At 41.0% G+C, this 18015-nt stretch overlaps 4 protein-coding genes across 5 annotated transcripts; all 4 read right to left on the minus strand.

The window, feature by feature from the left end:
- Nucleotides 1–371: 371 nt before the first annotated feature.
- Nucleotides 372–1716, minus strand: sptssa (serine palmitoyltransferase, small subunit A). Its single transcript, XM_047017749.1, has 2 exons — nt 1614–1716; nt 372–1071 (listed from the first exon to the last, which is right to left on the minus strand). The coding sequence occupies exons 1-2, from the start codon at nt 1714–1716 to the stop codon at nt 968–970; spliced, it is 207 nt and encodes a 68-aa protein (XP_046873705.1). The 3' UTR covers nt 372–967.
- On the minus strand, nt 372–4372 carry LOC124465956 (e2f-associated phosphoprotein). 2 transcript variants are annotated; one of them, XM_047017648.1, is made up of 7 exons: nt 4216–4372; nt 3762–3943; nt 3539–3637; nt 3283–3397; nt 2950–3078; nt 1614–2796; nt 372–1071 (listed from the first exon to the last, which is right to left on the minus strand). In XM_047017648.1, exons 1-6 carry the CDS (start codon nt 4293–4295, stop codon nt 2481–2483), a joined length of 921 nt encoding a protein of 306 aa, XP_046873604.1. In that variant the 5' UTR covers nt 4296–4372; the 3' UTR covers nt 372–1071; nt 1614–2480. The 2 variants fall into 2 exon arrangements, with proteins under 2 accessions (XP_046873604.1, XP_046873602.1); XM_047017646.1 differs by having other exon boundaries at nt 3539–3640.
- A 744-nt stretch (nt 4373–5116) lies between these two features.
- Nucleotides 5117–11953, minus strand: snx6 (sorting nexin 6). The gene is made up of 14 exons (XM_047017680.1): nt 11846–11953; nt 11664–11714; nt 10817–10921; nt 10177–10287; nt 9621–9742; nt 9076–9199; nt 8720–8815; nt 8393–8498; nt 7210–7285; nt 7079–7118; nt 6752–6838; nt 6225–6384; nt 6021–6106; nt 5117–5719 (listed from the first exon to the last, which is right to left on the minus strand). Exons 1-14 carry the CDS (start codon nt 11849–11851, stop codon nt 5666–5668), a joined length of 1224 nt encoding a protein of 407 aa, XP_046873636.1. The 5' UTR covers nt 11852–11953; the 3' UTR covers nt 5117–5665.
- Nucleotides 11954–14275: 2322 nt separating this feature from the next.
- On the minus strand, nt 14276–17882 carry cfl2 (cofilin 2 (muscle)). The gene is made up of 4 exons (XM_047017739.1): nt 17761–17882; nt 16134–16441; nt 15720–15796; nt 14276–15306 (listed from the first exon to the last, which is right to left on the minus strand). Exons 1-4 carry the CDS (start codon nt 17761–17763, stop codon nt 15194–15196), a joined length of 501 nt encoding a protein of 166 aa, XP_046873695.1. The 5' UTR covers nt 17764–17882; the 3' UTR covers nt 14276–15193.
- Between the last annotated feature and the right edge of the window lie 133 nt (nt 17883–18015).

Raw genomic sequence — 18015 nt, forward strand, 5'->3', positions numbered from 1 at the left:
GTGCCAGCATGATGAGTATGAATATGTTAAGGGCTGAGGGAACATATGGTTCAATGTCATTGGCTCATGTCAAGCCAGCCCTCTTTTTTGGACAGACAACTTTGTGGCAAACTCAAGTGTCCCACCAATGTAGAAGGGTATTCTATAAGTCGACCCATAATTCATGACAATTCACATATGACCTTTTGTCTCGATCTGGGCCTGTGAGAAGAGAATACGTAATGGCCTAACGGAATATTTGCTATTATATCAAGGGTGGCAGGATAGCAATGCATGCGTTATAATATGAACTACTACCGTTTTCTCACATTAATATCCAAAACGAGCAACACTATCTCTAACAAAAGTGAAGCAAGTTTAAGAGCAAAAAATCACAAGAAAATTGTTTAATCAAACATTCATCCCATTAAACACCATCAAAAGAAAAGAAAAATGTTGGAGACAATCATTTCAAAAGATTATGTTGCATATTTTTGGTCAATCAATAGCTGACATTATAGTGTATTCAAGGATAAATTATATCTTATATATAGCTCATTTTAGAGGTGCTCCAGTCACAGTCATCCAGTCTGAGATGATCGCTTGGTCGTAAAACTAATTGAGTAGTTGTTGTAACTGAATATATCTACTACAAAACCTTACAGATATAGTGCTATTTATAAAATAAAACAAAATATACATTTCACAAGATGTGCAAATAGTAACCAACCTGTCACATTGTTTACCATGCATTAAGACAATAATGGTTTTAATGTCCAATAAGATCAGATGTTCCATCTCTCCAATAGAAACCCCTCTCTTCCACTTGTTTTAGAACACTGTTCATGTTTCCATGGTGACGACAGATAAAATCCAAGGGAATGTGTTGGTCCACCTGTCCTTTACACCACAGATGTATGAAAAGAGTTGGACAGCCAGCCAGCCATGGGCTGGTAAGCTCTAGATCAGGGCACTGAGTGGACATCTGTCATTGGATCATTTTAAAGTAGTGCAGGATAGCCATGATGTGCTGGGGCATGAACACATAGCCAGTGTAGACAGCCATGCCTGCAACGGAGATCAGCAGCGAATCTAAACAATAGTTAAGAAAACATTGTTGCAGACATTCCAATAAATTGGGTTGGTGACGTCCCCAATTGGCCAGTTCTCCTCACCCAGGTTTATATGTTAAGTGCATGTGCCATGTGGGGAACTTAAGTGAAATGCATTGGTTCTGTTACGTCAGTCACCTGCTGGTCGAAACTAATCTAGTAGTAGAGCTAACGATGTTGTTGGTTGGCACTCCTTCTTAGGTAAGAGGCCACAAATTGGGTATCGCTACCCTGCCAGTAAGTTATGAACCTAACGTTAGTAAATCACACTAGCCGTAAGGCATCTACAGTATCCCCTTGACTTGCAAATCGGTCAACCACCTAATTAAGATAAATATCGTTGGAAAACATGACAAAACTGATCTCCCGCTAGGGCCGTGGCTCTTCCATGACAAACTATGTATCGTCAGTTACAGATATGGCTACGTAAATGAAACCAGTAGTACAGGCTAACTTGCTAGGCAGCCTTGTGTAGAGTAGGAACTAACTTGACTGTGACCCGTTTTCAAGCTAAAAGGATACTGAAGATCGTCCTCTCCCATGGCTCCAACATATATAGAGCCGTGACGAGAATATACTGATAGTAGAACCAAGATAGTTGCTTCCAGACGTCCCCCAACGTCATGTTTTCAACTTAAAAATGTTTCTTTCGCCTTTCAAAACTGTAGACCATTTCCTGGTGGCGACAATGACGTTACATCACAAGGTTTTTATCAAAACCAATCACGACGTGCAGCTCAAAAGGGTGCATTCGGTTCCTGCCTAGAGACGTACTTCCCGTTTGGACGGTTTATCAAAATAAAGGCCTTCTTTGCATGAGACTACTTTTAGATAAATTATAAAACTTGTAAAGTCTACCTTACACCAAATTGATTTCTCCTGATTCTACAACTACAATGTTCAAATTAAGGTTTAATAATTTTCATCCAAACCCAATCAAACAATGACACTTGTTTGCAGAAACCAATTCACTGGTAATTATTGTAATTACAAAATCTGAAATGTTAATATGTACAAAAATGTCCTGATATTTCAGGCAAATACACTTCAGAAAATGTAGTTATTAAAACAGTATGTCCAAAAAAGGCACTTAGGCCAAACTAAATCAAACTCAGAAAATGTTATATAAAATCAAAAAGGAAAACCCAGTCCTGCCCACACTCCACCAAATGTATACATGTTATCTGTACAGTCCTGTCTACCATCAACGTTGTAACCAATGCCATTCCAGCCGACATAACTTCAGAATGTGAGCCCAAACATATACCACAGACCAAGGAGGGATTTATCTAAGGTCTCAGGGCAATACTTTTCAATGTTTAGGCAGACAGGGTTGATAAGATCCTACGAGGCAAGGCAACAAAGTCTCATTAGAACACAGAGTCCCCTTTAGCAGTGGCTGGCCAGGATGTTGAAGAAGTGGTACACCTCATCTTTATCAAACACGGCCACTTCTGTAGAACACTCTGTACACTGGACCGGGTGGTAGGCCTCCTCTCCATCCATCCCTCTGGGGCCTGGGCCCAATGGGGCTTCTGTTGTTGTTGTTGTTGGTAGAGGTGCTGCTTCTTCCTGTTGTCCTCTCCTCCTCTTCCTGTTCTTCCGCTTCCCCTCATTTTGTGTTTTGTACTTCAGCACCTCCTCTTTGTTCACAGAGCAGTTCATGACAAACATGGCCCTGTACTGAGTTCTGTATTTATCGTGTCTGTGGACAAAAACACAACAGCACAAACGTGTCAGAAAATACAAACAAACAGACAATCGAGATCTATACATGCGCAAGAAAACCCCTGCATTTGTATTGTAATACTTTGGTCTTATTCAGGAGTAAATGGTATTAGGAGATGGAGGATATTACCTCTGACAGTCCAGACAGAGAGTGGTCATGCAAGCAGGGCAGTTAAGGACAGCATCACTGCTGGGGAGAACACTGGACTTCTGACCTCTGGGGCCAGTCGCTCGCTGCCGTCTTCTGTCACTGCCATACCTAGTTACAAAGGTAAACACACACCAATTAATCAACACTCACTTGACTTTCTTCAAAGTTTTTTTCCAAGGCAAGACTACAAGGAGCATGTAAACACAATACAAAAGCATGGGCAGTCATTCCATTGCCTCTACGATCATAACAATCGAGCTTCTATGTATTGAACATGTTGGTAAATTGGGAGCGAGAAAGATTGATGTTTACCCCCTCCTTTTGGCATCCACCCAAGCCTGGTCTCGGTCATCCTCATCTGGGTCATATAGTAGCTCGTCATTGGTGGGGATGGTTCGCTGTTTCCGCCTCCGACCTGTGGAACTGCCTGTGGGGATAAAACAGATTGTAAGCCTGTCTACACACTCACATATACAAATTTTCTGGGAACACATTTCCCTCATGCAGATTAAGTATGTCACTAGAGTTTAAACCTGTGTGGGTCATGAATGTTAGTACCAACTCTTACTTGGAGCATCCTCATCCTCAGAATCTGAATCGAAGTAGATCTGGTCGTACACCGCAGGCAACACTGGAGTGGTAGTATTGTCGTTGGTCACAGAACTGTCTGCTGTTGAACAAACACGCACACATTATTAATACAACTACACTTTTCACTTCTAGAGATATAACAATAAAACATTTAAGATCATGAAACAGCGGTTTCAAACTACTGTTCCAATCATACACACCTGATGCTGCAGGTGCCCAGGTGCCTTCCATGGACTTGATAGTGGAGCTGAGCTCGGCCTCCATCTCCTTTTCAAACTCATCCCCGCTGGAAGACTCGCTTTCTCCCGTTAGGTATTCTCTGATCAGTTTCCTCTTTTGGTCCGGTGTCCCGTTCAGAAGCACCTCCAACTCATCCTCCGAGCTGCAAGAGAAGCACACGTTGTCAGAGAGGCTAACAAGCACGCAACGTTAGCTAGGGAGGCTATCAAACAATGCTTAAGTAGGTAGCCATATGACGAATGACACACAATAAAGCTAACTGTAAAAGATATAACTGCATACGACTATAAACTTGTGTCTATCGCAGTACTATGAGACTGATGATGCTTGTTTACATGTACGCCTATTTGGTTTGCTAGCTAGCTAACGAGGTGGTATCAGCACCAAATATAGAATATAAATAGCAATTACTACCTGTCCTCGGCCCTCTCCTCGTCACTTGGTTCCTCTATTTCATAGGAATCATATTCCTGTGGTTTGTTTAAACTATTCATTTCTAAAACGCCAAAAACGAACGGTTGTTAGATCCAGCCTTTGAACATACAGACTGCAATGTGCGCACACCTGGAAGTTTTTGTAGTTTTACAAAGTGCTTCCGGCGAAGGATTTTCACAATAAGTGTTGGTTAGGGTGGTGGTGGCGGAAGTGGTTGGGATTCAAATAGCCTTACACTCAACACCAGTGGGCTCTCAGAAAATTATGCACGTTAATATTTTTTTTGTGAAAAATTGCCATCATCTTTTTTATTCAACCTTAGTATGAACAATAGTTACTTTACGGATCATGGTTTAACTGTTTCCATCACTAATGCCCAGACTCATTCTATTATGGTCACAGAGATGGCAAGATGGAGGTGATAAATTAAACTACGGTACATTTAGTCAGACAACAAATATCCTTTTATCAAGCTATTTACATAAAATGAAATGTGTTGGTGACTGATGGTAAACAGTTTCATATGCTATTCATTTCAGAATAATCTTTATTATCATTATTTCATTATCATTACCATTTATTTCAGCATTTCTCCATCTTAATAAATGGAAGCTTTGGTCACATAGAGTGAAAAAAACATTCATATACAGTGCACTTAAAATAAAAAATGGGAAAAAAACATGTGTCCATTAATGTGTTTTCTTTACAATACTTGATTGGATTCATCTACATTAAGGCAAACGTACTGAAGCATTATTTGTCTGGAATGAAAAAAGAACAGAATATGTATGAAATTAACAAGAGAAAATTAAAAGTGTTAGTCATTTGATTAGGATGTTCATTAGCAGTACATCAAAAACTAATACATGTACAAGGCTTGTTTTTAGTGACAATACACTTTAATAATTGTAACAATCAGCTCAATTTCAACAAAGTAACTGAGCAGCATCACAGGAAAAAAAAAGATTTACTGACACCAACAGCCTTCAACAATAAGCAACTGAAAAAATTATAACAATGACAACAAATCTGACAAAGACATGACACAGACAGATGATATAGGGCTGGAGTAACAACGCTACCCCTCATGGACAACCCATGTATGGTAGTCAATTAAAAAATGTAATAGACGTGAGTAGATGACTTTCTAGGTTCTTGTGCTGTGTGGACGTAGTCGTCCTTCCGTGTCGCACAGTGGCTTTCTCTGTTAAAGTGGGGGTGGTGGAGGCAGAAGAAGACAGGGGAGGGGAGGACAGAAGAGAGGGGGGGAGAATACAGGATGGTGTCTCCCTGGTAGTGATGAGGACTAGAGACATCCTTGAAAACAAACTGACCCCTAAAATCGGATCTGCCTGCTCTGCTGCCTTCCCAGAGAAGACCAGACACAAGCGGAGAAAGCCCTGTACAGTTGAACATCCAATCTGGAGACTTAGGTGTCGCCCTTTAACACCCCGAGACAGCTTTGCAACAACTGTAGATTACCCTGCAGAGGAAGAAGTAGAGAGTGAGAATCAAAGGTTAAAAGAAAAATCAATAAAATACAATAAAGAATATGAATAAGACATAAAGTATATAAAGCACTTATAGGCCTCAGGGATGAAATGTTAGATTATGTGGAATGTGTTCTCTAGCCTCTAGATCTAATTATCCAACTCCTGTTACCTTGTACATTTGTTAACTTTCCTAGATTTGACAGCCATTTAAAAAGCTGAAAAGATCTGAAAAACCCATTAGCACGGCACCTAGGAAGGGGAAGCAACAGTTTACTTTAACAGGAAATTGACCTTTGCATGTTTGAGTTCCAGCTCAGCCAGTTCCACCAAGTTCTTTCTAAAGGCAGCTACCCGTCTTGTCTTGAAGTCTATGAGCTCTGAGAACAAAACAAACAGAGGTTTTAGACAGGAAAACTGCACCTTATGGACTTATGGATCAACAGTAAACCTCAAAACCTTAATCAAGACCATTGAGGGTTGAAAACTAAAGAGTACCTTGCTTTGCCGACTCTGATATCTTCTCAAACTTCTGGCAACAGACCTGTTGGCTGGTCTCAGCCTGCAGAACTTCCTTGTTTTTAGCTCTGGCTTTGTCCAGGGCCTTGTTAGCGTTCTCATAGTCCACCAGTGCTCGTCCTCGTCTATACAATAGGTCCTATAGCAAACAGACAACAAAGCAAAACTGGTCAGATCTCTTTGCATTTGCAATCCATACTATGCATACTGTGTTGTGGATTTATTAAACCCCCCCCCCCCCCCCCCCCGCCCCCCAAAGAAAATAAAAATAATAATATGGCATTTCTTTATGTTTCCAAAGCTTCGGTTTATAAAACCTTCTAACCAGAAAAATGCACTGATGGATTAGCAAGCCCAACAAGCAGGGGAGGGGGCATAGCTCCATTATGAATGCACATTACACATAACAGAACCTAATTTGATCTCATGTCACACACAACTCAGAGCTCAATTTGACCCCAAAACAGACCTTGGTAAGGTGAAACTACAGTTCTGTAGCTAGGTACCTTGGCGGCTTGAGACTCCCGGAGGTAGTACTTCAGTAAGTCTGCCAGTTTTAGGTCCTCATCTGCAGCCACCCGAGCCTCGATTTTCTACAGATGAAAGAAAATCACACTTTAGGCAATATTAAAGCAGAACATCATAGGTCTGACTTTGAATCTTTCAAAACCTGATGCAACATCTTGTTCAGAATCTCAAAGATAACCAACTGGGAACTTGTCATTTCTGATTATCTTGCATCATCAAAGCCTGATATGGTTGTTGAATTCTAAGTACATCCTTCCCTGAACTATATCAAACTGCATAACTAAACTGTCTCATTCATTACTTACCCTAGTTTTCTCAAAAAGCTCAGATACTTTCAAGAAGAATCTGGAAAACAGCAGTTCACATTTTGAATGGCTGGTAATAACCACCAGTAAACGGCGCATGAGAAACATCAATGTGTCAGCTGATTTCATACTTGCACACTTCTGTGGAGTCCTGGGTTCCTAGAGTGTACAGTGTGGAGGCAATTCTATTGATGTCATCTGCAGCATCTAAAATAGAATACAAACAAGCACACCTTGTAGCTCCTGTTAGGTACAAACTGGAGCTTCATAGAGCTCTAAAGACACACATATGGAACACGAACACACAAGGCACTAACAGTTCCATATTTGACGAGTGCACCAATACATTCAATAAAGTTGAAGAATTATCAGCGACAAAGGATTTTGCTGGACGTTGTCATTATTATTTAAGGCAGTATCATGTTTTAATGTTGTGGAAAGTGCTAATTATCCATCAGTAAGAGACATTAGCTCCAACCAGGAGCAAAAGACAGGACGTAGCAGCACTGGACCCCAGGGAATGACGGGCGGCTGGACAGATGTCTCGCTTGTGATGGACATCAGCACAAACGATATCCTTGATCTGCTACAAGTAGTCTACTTGAGCAATTGTCTTAAGGAGTTAAGATGACAAGAGTGATTCTTTGATTCTATGCTGGATAGAGTTCTATCAATGAATCTCAATCAATCACTAAACCAATCAGCCGTTTAACTAGTCTAGACGTATCTAATTGGACAGTGTGTGCTTTAAGTGGATGATTGGAGTATATAAATAAACAGATGCCAAGATAAAAACTAAGTCGGCCGTCATTCCCAACAATTCAACTGACCAAACTAAAGTAATTATTCAACTCACCCATTTCCACATTTGTCAGCGAATTAATATGAAACAAAGAGTAGACGTAAAATACAACGCACAGCACAGGGACAAACAAGACAGCTGTGTTTCCACCAACATTAAAACATGATACCAGACCACGCCAGCCTGCAGGCCCATAGATTGTTCAACACCTCATCAACACAACACTATGATCCCAATTGTATCTGCAAAAAGCCAGCTTTATGCTCAATTAACTATGAACAAATATGTGCCCCCTCTCATACCCCTACTACCCTACCCATTCTGTATCTTCATTAGATGAAGCCGATAGTCATTAGAGTTGTAGTTGGCAGGATGTTGACAGTCTGAGGGACAATCCAGATCCGATCCACATCTGAGTACCTTCAGCTTAATGAAACCACCCCACTAACTGGGTCATAAAAGGCCTTACCTACCAGGAATCAGAAAAATACACGTGGGGTAGAGAGACTTACTTTTGTGAGACCTGATCATTCTATCAGATTTGGCGGAGGCATCTTTGACACGATTATGGTATTCTAAAAGGAATGTCTTCTCATGCTCAAAGAAATCATCTACATCCTGAAACCAAAAAGACAAACATGTTAATTCTTCACACTAAGGTTAACGTCATCAAACCCATTTTGGGGAGAGACAGAGAACACTAGCAATAAAGAGCAATAAAGAGCTTTGATTAGTCTGAACAAATAGGCTTAAGATTGCATTTCCTATTTCAGACTCCCCCTCCAAAATACATTTTTAAATACACGTTACAGATTGTTTACTTGCGCAGTGAGTCTAACCTTAACTCCTGCCACCAACACTCCGTCTGCTGATTTCACCACGTTCTTGAAGAAGTCCTCAAGCTTCTCCTTTTTGTTCTTGCCTCGTACACTCAGCTGTGAGGGGAGAGGTCAGCCAAAGTGAAAACAAACTGACGACAGAATCACAACTGCAACGTCAACAGCTGAACTTGAATCAACAGCTGCTATACCAAGTAAAGTTAAGCTGTATTCAAGTACCTACATAAGTAAGGTAGGACAGTATTCTTGTCAATCTTAACAATAACAAATACATAATACTGAATTGAGTTGGTGACACAGAGCCACCCTTCCCCAGCTGGCTACATGTGAGTTAGCAACCATTTATTGTCACTTACATCCTGGTTGTACTCTAGAAAGACATGAAAGTTCAGGTCTTTCCTCAGGACAGGATGTGCGGCCACACGACACAGGAAGACTTCATGCATCGCCACTGTCTTCTTGAAGATGGCCAGGTACTCCCTGAAACACAGGCACACAGACCCATGCAGACACACACACACACACAATAGTGTGTATAACCAATAGTGTTCTCCACACTACCAAAAAAAACTAAAAAGAATCCTCATTGTTTTGAAACTTGAGGACAAGTGGATATCAGATAATATGGATGTGTATTGAATCAATATGAAGCTTCGGCGTGGATGTTTGTGGGTAACATGTTCATTATGTACAGCATTACTGTACTTTGAACTGGGTTTCAGTGTGGAGCACAGAGACAATAGACGTTTGTATTACATCGGCTAAAAGAGGGTATGTGAGAGCACCACAGCAGCTGTGTGGGAGTGTCACAATGCAAAACACTTCCGTACTATGCAGGACCTGAAAACGCTGTCAAATATTCCTGTAAATTAAATCCATCAATCATCCGTCGGTTACTCACGCCTCTAGTTCCTGCTTCATCTTAGTAAACTCCTCCTTGGTCATGGAGCCCTCCCCCTCACCGAGCTTCTGAAGCTTCTCTCTGGAGGCGTCAAAGTCAGGCCTGGGGGGAGCTGGAGGGATCTGTGGGACAGGGGCAGACACCCTGGGTCGATATTCTGGACGGATACAGGTCAAGTCTGTCTACATAGCAGCTCTGTTAGACCTACACAGACTGAGCAGAGGTCTATGAACAAAGCCAGTCCTCGGAACAGTATCATTTAGATCAACCTAATAAACTCAAAACCTGAAGAGGCACAGTACATAGTACCAACAATTTAGCATATTCAACCCGAATAATTTGAATGTTGCCTATTAAGCCCTTCTACCTTAGCCCACGTCTTGAAATGTAGCTTTTCTATATAAGCTCTTAGGAAGAAGGAAACATTTATATTTACAGCGCAGCAAACATTTTCCACATTGCATAAAATGTAGCCATCGTATTCCTTATTATATACCATGAAGCCAGCATTTGACCCATTACTTACTATGTGTCAAACCTATCCATCATTACTTACTATGTAGCCAGCGTATTCCTCATTCTCCACGAAGGAATCGTGCAGCCAGATGAACTCCTCATGCTGTCGAACCACAGAGAACTCATTCTGTTTGAAATTAGGGAGGGTGCTCTAGTGGAGACAGATATAGGCTAGTTAGCCAAGGCCATTAGAAAACCACAAGGCCATTAAAAAAAGACATTACAAAACCACAACAAAAGCTGTCAAGGACAACCACTCTTCAAAATGACCAATACCATACCAAAGTTATTGTAAAGACAAATGATGTGTTTACAGCCTTATTCTATCGAACTTAAAGTGCATCACTGGCTGCTTTTGCAAGTATTAAAGAAAGTTTTGGACAGAAATGGATGACAGTTGTGAAATGACCAAGCAGCATGATAGTCATCCTCAGTGACAATCCAAAGATAATTATTAACCCTCAACCTGTAACTGAGTTACCTACGAATGGTCATTGTCACCTAAATATGCAATTGTAATATATATTGTAAATGTTGTATTGTAAAACAAGCAGCAATTACACAAATGACAAAATACTGAGCTTTTTAAACTTGGAATTGCAAAAATAAGCATGTCCAACTCAATCAATTGTGTGAACTATCATAGAACCTGAGGAAGGTTGTTACATTGAAAGTCTTACCTTTGTGTGAACAGTGAACTTGACCTTGTCCCTTTCACTCAAAGCATCAGAAATATCCACCTGAAGTGTGGCATCCGTTTGGAGATCCACATTTACTGCTCGAGGCTGAAAAAGATAGGATAGTATTCAGGTTCAAATTAACTCTTCAGATAACACAGTTATAGTTAGGCAATTATAGACGAACCTTTTCATGTATTGGCTTGTGAGCGTGCGTGCGTGCGTGTGTGTATCTCAAATGAGTATGCAAGAGAAGCATGTGACAGCCTTAATCACTTCTTCAGCATCTATGAATGAGAACCGAGTAATTGAAAATGCTGGCCCACAAAGCTAAATGCAACGTGAATATACGCATGAATATAAATAGCTCCAAGTTATTTTTCTTAATTACACTGAATAGTTAGCCAGAAAGATTACTTTTCACTTCCTTGACACACTGGTGGTCTGCTGACCTGCTGGCTAGCGAAGTTTGATAGCTAGCAAGAGAGCAATGACAGGTACTTGGCAATCCAGCAAATGCTTGTAGCTGGCGAAGGAATGCCTTTTATCTGATAAAGCAATAGGCTTGAATGCAAACCGGGTAGTACCAACCACTGACTAGAAGTCGCTGAGTTGTTATCGACACAGATTGTATGGTCAACAACAAGGCTAAAGAGCTGGATAGCCTGTTAGCTAGCTAATTGATTAGCTAGCCATGTTATACATTTTGTTCATATTCGCTTGCCAAGAAGCTGTCATGCTGTGCAATCTCGGATCCATGTATAAGGCATCATACGACAAACGACATCGGCATGCACAATTTTTGCGTTTCGAAATAAGACATTTTAAAAGAAAAGAAAAAAAAACTTACTCCTCTGTCTTCCTCGGAGAGGAAATCGGGACCGTCTTCCAGCCCTTCTTGCTAGGTAAATAAAAGCAAAGAAGGACAGCATGCATCACAATGTTTAACGTGCAATCAATAATTTACTAATGATAGTGCCACAATATTTATTCATTTTTAAATAGTACGGAAAGGTAGTGGATAACACCTACCATCATGGCTGCTGCGGGTGGAGTAGCTACGGATCCAGAGAAGTCGTGTGACGTGACGGAGACGGCGGCGAAGGCTGAGGGTGGAGCTTGACAGACAAAGCTGCAGATTGAGGCACATTAAAGTAGAATCTGTATATTCATATATTTAATCAAAATTATTTGTACTAATTATTTTCATGTGTTAATATATTTAAAGTCACTGAATCATTAATACCCATGACGCACCGACCATTATTTCAGTCCTTATAAACGGAATTGTAAGTCTCTCCACAAGTCTCTCCCCCCCAGCTTGCCACTTCAATTTAAAAACACAAAACATGAAAGCCAATAAATGTATAGAAATCAGATTCTTGTAATGGAGAGGAGAAATAAGTTTTTGGCAATACATACATAAACCACTTGAGGGCAACAAGGGCAAACATATCTACAGGACCTGATTCAACCGTAGGCTACTCACAGTTCCTATTCTCAGCGAGGACGCTTTGACAGCTGTGCTGTAGCGCACACAATGCAGTGCCGAAACTACTGTGACCAGAGCAGATTTGACATTATTTACTGGCCTAGAAGGTTACGGTTAGATAAACACGACTCTATCTCACACACATACAGTATTTGATTCAGGACAGAGTGGTAACTTTATCACTGTGTCAGGCTGTGTTCCATTTCAGATCAACAATTGAGACATATGTTTTGACAACATGTTGCAAGATTGTCACACAAGAAACAGCTCAGCTGCTTCGAAACATTTAGAGGCCCAAAACAGATTCTACTTCTCAAGTTCTTAATTTTGAGAAATTGAAACAGATCTTAATAGTTGACTAATTGGAAAGACTCTTATATGAATACATCTCACCGCTATGGACTCTTTAACTATCATGTGGGCCCCAGAGGAAAAGTACCATATGCTCCTGTGTTGTGAATGACTGGCTAAGCTCTGTGCTGTTTTTCCCTAGTATTATGGTGTTTGTAATCATCCCAGAAGCTATATGAGAGTATGCTGGAGTTGAGAGCAAGGAGAGGTCACCTGTTTATTTTCAGCATATTTATCATAGCACACACTCAAACTGTCGGGGTGGGGCTGCTAAACTCACAAGGCCTGGTGAGCTGTCCACAATACACCTTATGTGAATATCGAAGAGCCTCAAGAGAGTCAGATGGCTGAGCGGTTAGGGAATCGGGCTAGTAATCATAAGGTTGCAGGTTCGATTCCCGTCTGTGTCAAATGCCGTTGTGTCCTTGGGCAAGGCCATTCACCCTTCTTGCCTGGGGGGGAATGTCCCTGTACTTACTGTAAGTCGCTCTGGATAAGAGCGTCTGCTAAATGTAAATGCAAGACTTTGAAAGTCTCCTCGCTATTGTCATTGAAACCTATGGACATTAATCTGAGTTTTCATCCAGGGGAATAACCTAAATGGATTAATCAAATCTAATGTGCACATGTTACTCTTCATACATGTTTTCAACATGTCTGCAGACATAACACCCCACCACCACCACTCCACACACAGTGATGACTTAGTATGTCACTGGGGTGATATTGGAGAAGCTGTGCAGCCATTGACCAGTTTCATAACCAGGACTGGAAGGTTCCGGGCAACAGGGGACATTACTAGGTCAGAGGTGGGTCTATCACACCATCCATGGTAGTCACCTCCGACCATTTTACAGTTTATTCTTTCTCTGTAAGGACAGGATAGATGGTGGCTTCTAAACAGACATCATGCACTGCAGCTGTCAGAAGGCATTTACCCAGAAGGGGTATATAACATGTATAGTCCTACTGTGTGTGTGTGTATGTGTGTGGGCAGGGGGTTCAATGTCAGATGTTTTGGTACATTTGTTTCCGTAGCTGTTCCAAGTTCTTCAGTATGAGAAGCATTCTTTGCTGCTGCTGCTGAGCACTCGGGCTCCTCCAACCGTCTTCCCCCTCCACTGCTCTCTGGAAGCCAGCCTGTCCACTTTTGCCATTTGTGGACAACGATGACAAGACACAAAAGCATGTGTTGGCCATAAATAGCAGTCAGCAGCAGAGGATTGCTCTCCGCCCGCAGATCAAATTCTCTGCAGGGAGAAGCTAGCAGGCCCTGGCCTCAAGCCCAGACGCTGGTGGACTCGCCACTACGTTAACTCCAGTGCTTGACCAGGCCCAGACATCGATCCAGTTTGGTTAAAACCAACCAGGCCGGGTTTTCTAGACACAAATTTAAATGTGGATGTATCAGTGTTCACATTAAGCAATGATAAACGTGATGTTCTAAGATTAAATAGACTTAACAACATATTACAAGAACATTTTACTATTGAGTTCACTATACTAATGTCACTAGTAAACAACCAAGTCCTAACCCTACATTAAGACCCATTTTCCAAGGATATCAATCATGCAGAATCACACCTTCATAAACATAAAACCACTCACATGAGACTCGGTTTACTGATCTGCCACAAGGTTTTATTGAAAAGTGGCAACCTCTGCGATCTCAAAAACAATATTTAAATTAAGGCTCCAAATGCTCGTATATATTGTCAACTTTTCTGATCCTTTCTTGAATTCACTTTTTATTATTTTGCGTTTATAAAATAACTGCAAGAACCACCCCCCTTCTCTCTACTGCGTGGCGTAACTGTACATTCAACTGAAAGTAAGGCGGCGACTGAACAGGTCCATACTCTTCTTTTCTAGTTAATCTGCATAGCAGGAATGAAGACTGAGGTAAAGTCTATCTCGGTGGCATAAAATATATAAACTTTATACTTAGTTATTCTCTGACCTTTTTGTCTCAACTTGTATTGTATAAACAAAAAAAGTGCTTTTTATGCATAGTCTAGAACGTGTTTTTGCCATGTTGAGTAGCATATCCGATAAAGATAGAACAGTTCAAATAATAAATAAGTCATATGAAAAAATGAGTGCAAAGTACTATTAGGCAGCACCTGGACAGTGGGAGATTGTCAAGGCATTATAGAAAGCGTTCCAATTTCCTACACTAGTGAACGCTAAGTCAGCACTGTCGATGTGGTGGAAAATACAAACAGTGGCTACTTCTTAGAGCTTGTGTGGTGGGAGTGTGTGTACCTTCTCAGGTAGTGGTGCTGTTTGAACTGGCTTTGGCAGAACACTCGATGTTACATAACATTCCTTGAAGGTCACAATTCTACCAGGATTTTGAAAACGTCTGCTGGCAATTTACTGGTAGGGTTTTGCATATGTTAATGAGATCTTCATGTGGAAAAATTTAACAAACAGACACAAAAAAAAGCCTAGGAGCTATTCCTTTAGGATCAAATGATATAGACACAGCTGCTAAGATGAAAGCGTCTGGAATCCATATGGCACGTGTTGTCAGTTTACAACGGCAACCCCTCCAGTGTCACCACCACGTTGCCTCCCAACTTGTCTGCCAGGGTCGCACGATCCTGAATGTCATCAAGTCCGTTCACTTGCCATTCGTGTTTTATACCTGAGAAATAGAAGTGGAACGTTCAAGGAGTTCTGTTCCATCTGATCTCTGAGGTTTCAAGGTCCTCCTTCATTTAGATATTGGTAGTCACTTTTATTACTTTCTCAGTGTAATCCAAAGTCCAAAGAGCATCCAACAATTGAAATGGAATTGAAAGATAACTAGAAAACTAAATCTCTCTGGAAGGACTATTCATGATTTTACAATCTACTACCGGTATTACACTACACATCCATGATAACTTAGGGTTAAGGGTTAGCACATCCAAAGTTTTGTTGATTGGGCATCCATACTCCCAAAAAACATCAGCTGATCTAATCACAATTTAGTGATGCTTGTCATAATGAAACACACAAGGGGAATGTGGTTCTTCATTCATTGAGGAGACAATTTGTCTTGGTGGAAGTGCTCACCTGTAAACTTCTTTTTAATGGCATCTTTGGAGCTGGCGTAGATCATCTTGCTTTTTAACGGAGCACCCTCAGGTGCCCTGGAGCAACAAGGACAATACAAACAAGATTAACTTCCTTGCTTCATTTCAAATCAATGACAGAAGCCCCTTACGGGCATTTGATTCTTAATCTCCCTCATCCTATCTGAAACAATGAACTGATCTGGTTTGGTCCTACTCATTCAAAAACAGCTTTAATTGTGATATTCAGTTGTAAACCGAGTGAGCCGACTGTAATTTGATAGCCAGTCAGTAAAACCAGGATTCGACAACACGTCTGTGTAGACGTATGATAGGCCAGTTCATCTACTCAAGAGTCAGTTTTGGCAGTAGCTACCGCATTAGACATAGAACAGTGACACAAACAGCAACGTACCAAAATATAAATACTAGGTCTTCTTTCTTGGACTCTTTTGTTTCATAGGTGGCGTCGTACAGGCCGTATCTGCAGTCATTGAGCGGTAACAGCTTGACGAAGCAGGCATAAGGGTCTTCAACAGTCTCTCCGATATCTCCTACAAGGATCTGCTTGCCCTCCTCCACAATGATCTTTTTCTTGTCATCGCTCAGGCAGAAGAGCACAGCCTTCTTGCGCTTCTTGACATCTTCTGAGCTGGACGATTTCCTCACCTTCATGTCGTTAAACACCTTGATGACTTCATCGTTAACTGTTACGCCAGAGGCCTGAGAGAAAAGAAGGATGGAGATAAGGGGGCAATAGAGGATATAAGGTGAACAGCAGATAATGGTGACTAGGTGTAGATTTGAGGTAGACTGATGATTCATGAAACAGTAGTAATAGTTAACAGTTATAACAGTTAAAAAAAGTTATTATAAACAAACACAAATCACAAAATAAATCATATTCCTTTCTGATGTGGACTGCAGCTAAATGTTTTTAGGAAGGTATGCCCCCTAAACAGCAATTCAACTAGGCTAACATAAAGATTGTCTGGGCCTATCCTGTTCATTTCAAATTTAGTAAAATAGACCATATATTTACCTGTACTAGATTACAGTATAATAGTCCATTTCGCTTTAAGGCGTTGGAAACTACAGGCAGAGTCATGCAGACAGAATAACAATTGACAGCATTGATTTTTCACCACTGATTCACAATGACGAATACACTTGAGTTGGGGACAGGCACAGTGCTGACTCATACCCAGATCCTAAACTAAGTGCCATTCAGTCAGTCATTATGTCATATGTACGACAACCTTACATTTCAACCTTCTAAATGGCGTTAATTAGCTACCCCACTCTCAATCAAGAAAACACTAGACTCTATGGATATCAAATATAGCAATATTGTCAATGAGAAAAGACCACTGTATTGAGGCCTAGCTAGCTAACGTAGCCCTCTGTGGTTATAGGTAGACCACCAGGTGAATCTTCTTGCGGCAACTTGGAAAGACATGACTATCCCAAGTAACATTAGTTAGTCACATTTATCTCAATCACAGTTGTAAGCAAACCAATGCATTTCGATATTTAAAAATGTATCAAGAATCAAATACGATATTGACAAAATACATCTACACGTTTTTTTTTATTTTATTTTTTACATAAAATCGAACTTTTAAGAAAGTAGCTTTCACTAGCTTAGCTCACCATTGAAGTTGAACGGGCTTGACAGTGATTACTGCGTTAGCTAGCGGACTCCGGCTATAATTAGGTTAAAATGGCTGTCGAGAGCCAGAGAGGCATCAGGCCTCATGACAATCTTAGATTGAGACTCATTTCATAAACCAAATCATGATTATATTCAATACTGAGACATACACGGCACAGCTCAACATAAAATAATCATACCCTGTCATCTTCATTTGGTCACTCTGCTAACAAGCATGCCATGCTAGCCGCTGCTGGGATTGCTAGTCCTCTAAGAAGATAACGGTACGGTGAGGACAGATCCCACTACAACTGTAAAGTTGTAAAAAAGTTAATTCTGCCCCTACAGTAGTAAGCAAAGAAATGTTCACGGGTTTAAGTGCTCTTACCATGATATCCGATGGTTAGTTCGTTCTGATAAGAAATAGGGAGAACTTATAAGGAGGTAAAGGTATCGGGAATGTGAACTGCCGAACGTGTGTGAGCGAGAAGGGGGGTTGGGGGGTGGGAGGAGAGGGGTGCGCCAGTATGGGACCGTATGAGATACTGCACTCACACAGGCGGGCGGGATCAGTCCTGGGATTGGAAGGGAGCGAAGGAATTTGTCCTCTGACATACTTGACAATGAATCAACTTGCTAGGAT

This window comes from Hypomesus transpacificus, chromosome 3, assembly GCF_021917145.1.
Source record: "Hypomesus transpacificus isolate Combined female chromosome 3, fHypTra1, whole genome shotgun sequence".
Classification (NCBI taxonomy): Eukaryota; Metazoa; Chordata; class Actinopteri; order Osmeriformes; family Osmeridae; genus Hypomesus; species Hypomesus transpacificus.